Source organism: Aplysia californica, unplaced genomic scaffold (assembly GCF_000002075.1).
Source record: "Aplysia californica isolate F4 #8 unplaced genomic scaffold, AplCal3.0 scaffold00122, whole genome shotgun sequence".
Taxonomy (NCBI): Eukaryota; Metazoa; Mollusca; class Gastropoda; order Aplysiida; family Aplysiidae; genus Aplysia; species Aplysia californica.
Genome location: NW_004797392.1, coordinates 1,455,296 through 1,459,158, shown reverse-complemented (window position 1 = coordinate 1,459,158; position 3,863 = coordinate 1,455,296). Strand labels below are relative to the sequence as shown.

Below are 3,863 nucleotides of genomic sequence, written 5' to 3'. Positions count from 1 at the left end.
AGAGAGAGAGAGAGAGAGAGAGAGAGAGAGAGAGTATGAATGTGCGTGTGTGTGTGTGCGCGTATGCGTGCATATGTAAACATGAATAAGTTTACGCGTGCGTTATTTGTGTGTTGTGTGCATGTGTGTGTAGAAGCGTGCGTGCGTATGTACATGCGTGTGAGAGTGTGTATGTGTGCAAGCGTGAACAAGTCTGAATGTGTCTATGTGTGTCATTTCTTCTGTGCGTGCATCTAAGCAAAGATGAATTTTTCCACAGTATGTAGCCTATAACTAGTTCATTTATAAAGGTGTACTATAATTTATTGTCATTCAGGGTTCCCGCCACGATCTCCCCACCAAATTCAAGGAGGTTTCAAAGAGAAATTTTTTTAATCCAAGGAGATTTGGTCAAGACATTCATGTCGAAAGCCTATTTCCAATAGGCCTACACTTGTCCGAAAGGAATCGTAGTTTCGATTTTCCGACAAAAATGTTCATGTCCGATTCGCCGAAAGTCAAGGAGATCTCTCCTTGAAAGCAAATTCAAAGAGTTTTCAAGGACTCCTTGAATTCAAGGAGGCAACAGGAACCCTGTGTCGTCCAGTTTGGCTGTGACTTCAGCAGCAACATCGACTGACCTGTGTTTTCAAGAAGCCCGGCAGTTTAAGTGGGTCCACCAGCTGGAAGGTACGCTCAATGAGGTCAAGGTCACCTGACTCCAGGGCATACATCAAGGCCGTCTTGCCATTCTTCTGAACCTGAGAAGTAAGACGAGTCAGTTTATAGTTTCAAGGTTAGAAGATTAAAAGTGTTACTAGAGAGTAACATACAAATAAAAGGAGGAGAGACGAGGACAACAGATGTTTGATACGAAAGAAGGAGCAAACCACACCAGAGCACCTGCCAACCACATTCATTAACACAATATGCAACAGCAAAACAACACCAGTATAACAGCAGCAAAACAACAACAACACCACCACTGACAACAACAACACCACCACCATCACCAACAACAACAACAGCAAAACAACAACAACAACACCACAAAGAACAACATCACCACCATCCAGCAGCAAAGCACCTACAAAACAGCAACAACACGACCACCAACAACAACAGCAGCTTGGCGTGCACTCACTCACTCACTCAACCACTCAGTAACTCACCCACTCACCCACCCCACTAACTCACCTGCAGATTCAGGTCGGCGCCCATGTTGATCAGCGCCTGGATGATGGGCACACTGTCAATGACCCCGCTCGGCATGTACTCACTCCCTCACTCACCCACCCACCCACTCACTCACTCATTCACTCACCCACTCACTCACCCACCAACTCACCCTTTCACTCACTCACCCACTCACCTGCAGATTCGGGTCTGCCCCCGCGTTGATCAGCGCCTGGATGATGGGCACACTGTCAATGACCCCGCTCGGCGCGCACTCACTCCCTCACTCACCCACCCACCCACTCACTCACTCACCCACCCACCCACTCACTCACCCACTCACTCACTCACTCACTCACCCACTCACTCACCTGCAGATTTGGGTCTGCCCCCGCGTTTATCAGTGCCTGGATGATGGGCACACTGTCGATGACCCCGCTCGGCGTGCACTTCCCATGGGACAGAATGGCGCAGTGCAGGCCTGTGTGACCTGTGGGGAGATAATAATAATAAATAATAAATAGCATTTGTATAGCGATTATCCCCGCTCAGCAGCAGGCTCTATGCGCTTTAGACTATATTATTACCCCAGCAGACCATAGAGCACTCTGAAACATTCTCAGCTTCCCGAGAAGCATACAGTGCAAGCAGCTGATTAAGCGCTCAAACACTAACAAACCGACAAGATCTTTCGCTGTTTCTAGCCAGGTACCCACTCCCACCTGGGTGAAGTGACGAAAGTTCGTGTAAAGTGCCTTTCCCAAGGAAACAACGTCGGGCCCCTGACAGGATTCAAACCCACGACCTTACGGTTGCGAGTCTGAGAGCCTAACCACTAGGCCACCGACGCCACACAGATAGCGACACGTGTGAGGGGGAGGTGAGTTACACATAAACACGATAATGATGACATACAATAATTTTGTTTTCGTAAGTATTTTATTTACTTATTTTTTTAAAGAGTCCGAGTTTAACGGTACAATAAGGTCATACGAGCGCCGTAGATTGGACGTGTTACGAGGGAGTAACAAACACAAAAAAGAAGGAGGGGAGATAAAGACGTAAATGGCAATGTGTTGGGTGAGTTACGCAGAAACATGATTATAACACACCGTAAATTTACTAAATGACAATGTGTTTTGTTTTAGTAAGTGTTTTACGGCACCTGCAACACAAAAAGGTCATATAAGCACAGAAGATAAGAGGTGTTACAAGAGAGTAAACAAACACAAAAAGAGAAGGAGGGGAGATAACGATGACGGATGTTTGATAGGAAAGAAGAAGCAAACCAAACCAGAGCACCCACCAACCACCCACCTATCGCGACGTGTGGGTGGGGGTGAGTTACACAGAAATACGATAATGATGACACACAATAAACACAATAATAACGCATCTGATACACAATAATGACACACCGTAAACGACAATGTGTGGAGTGAGTTACACAGAAAAACAATAATAGCCCACCTGAGACACAATTAAAAACAAACACACCATAAACACAAAAGAAACACAACTTAAACACCCAAAAAAAACACACCTGAAACACAATAATAACACACCATACATGACAAGGTTTGGGATGTGCTACAGAGAAACACAATACACAATAACAACACACCAAAACAGGCATGTTCCCCCCCCCCCTCAACCCCCTCTTAAATGTGGGTGTTTTTAAAGTCCCCATCGACACAATGTAGATAATTTACGAGGCGGGCTTCTGACCCTGTCTATCAGACACCCCCCCCCACACACCAACACATCCTCCCTCCCCTGTGCGCACGGCACCCACCTTCCGAGTTGACCAGATTGAGGTTGATGTCCGGCGCGGTCATCAGGGCGTTGAGGGTGGCCAGGTAGGACTGACCGTTGGACGAGGCACAGTGGATGGCCGCAGATTGCTCCACCACGCCAGTTGGGTGCATGCGCTGACCGTGGGGGAAGGTCAAGTGTGGGAGGTCAAGGGTCAAGGGTCGGGGAGTAGGGTGATGGTAGGAGTGGGGAGAAAAACAACACAAAATGTAAATAGCTTGTTAGACAAACAGACAGACAGACAAGAGACAGATTGATAGACACTCATACAGGAGTAGATAGATAGAAAAACTGATAGACTCATAGACAGACAGACAGACAGACAGACAGACAGACAGACAGACAGACCGACCGACAGAAAAGAGACAGATTGATAGACACTCATACAGGAAAGATAGATAGAAAGACTGATAGATGCATAGACAGACAGACAAACAGGCAGACAAGAGACAGATTGATAGACACTCATACTTGATAGATAGAAAGAAATATGGGTAGACAGAGACAGATTGAAAGACAGACACTCATACAGGATAGAAAAAAAAAAAGATGCACAGATAAAAAACAAGAAAGAAAAAAAAAAGTGCAGTGACAGATTGATTGACATTCACACAAGAATAAATAGATCGAAACCTTTCTAATAGATAGACAGATAGATAGAAAGAAAAAAATACATGCAGACAGACAAATTGATAGATACTCCAATGGATCAATAGATAGATTTTTTTGGACCCTGCCCATTTCTTACAACAGGCACTTTTATGTTTAATAGTTCCAACCAAATATGCAGCATTTTAGATTTTTAAAGTAAACTGTTAGTTAGTGTTGGTGAGTACAAAATAGAGAAATGCTGTGTGCCCTGAAAGCTGTTTCTTGTTTATCTTATCTTCCCC

At 45.2% G+C, this 3,863-nt stretch overlaps 1 protein-coding gene across 1 annotated transcript in view; it reads right to left on the bottom strand.

Moving 5' to 3' along the window:
• The window catches only part of LOC101849199 (histone-lysine N-methyltransferase 2D), a gene marked incomplete in the record, with an annotated part of 31,558 nt that overhangs the window by 2,986 nt on the left and 24,709 nt on the right, over positions 1-3,863 (bottom strand). The window contains 3 exon segments of the mRNA XM_005096173.3: positions 621-740; positions 1,527-1,645; positions 2,951-3,086. Coding sequence (XP_005096230.2) covers positions 621-740; positions 1,527-1,645; positions 2,951-3,086 — 375 coding nt within the window.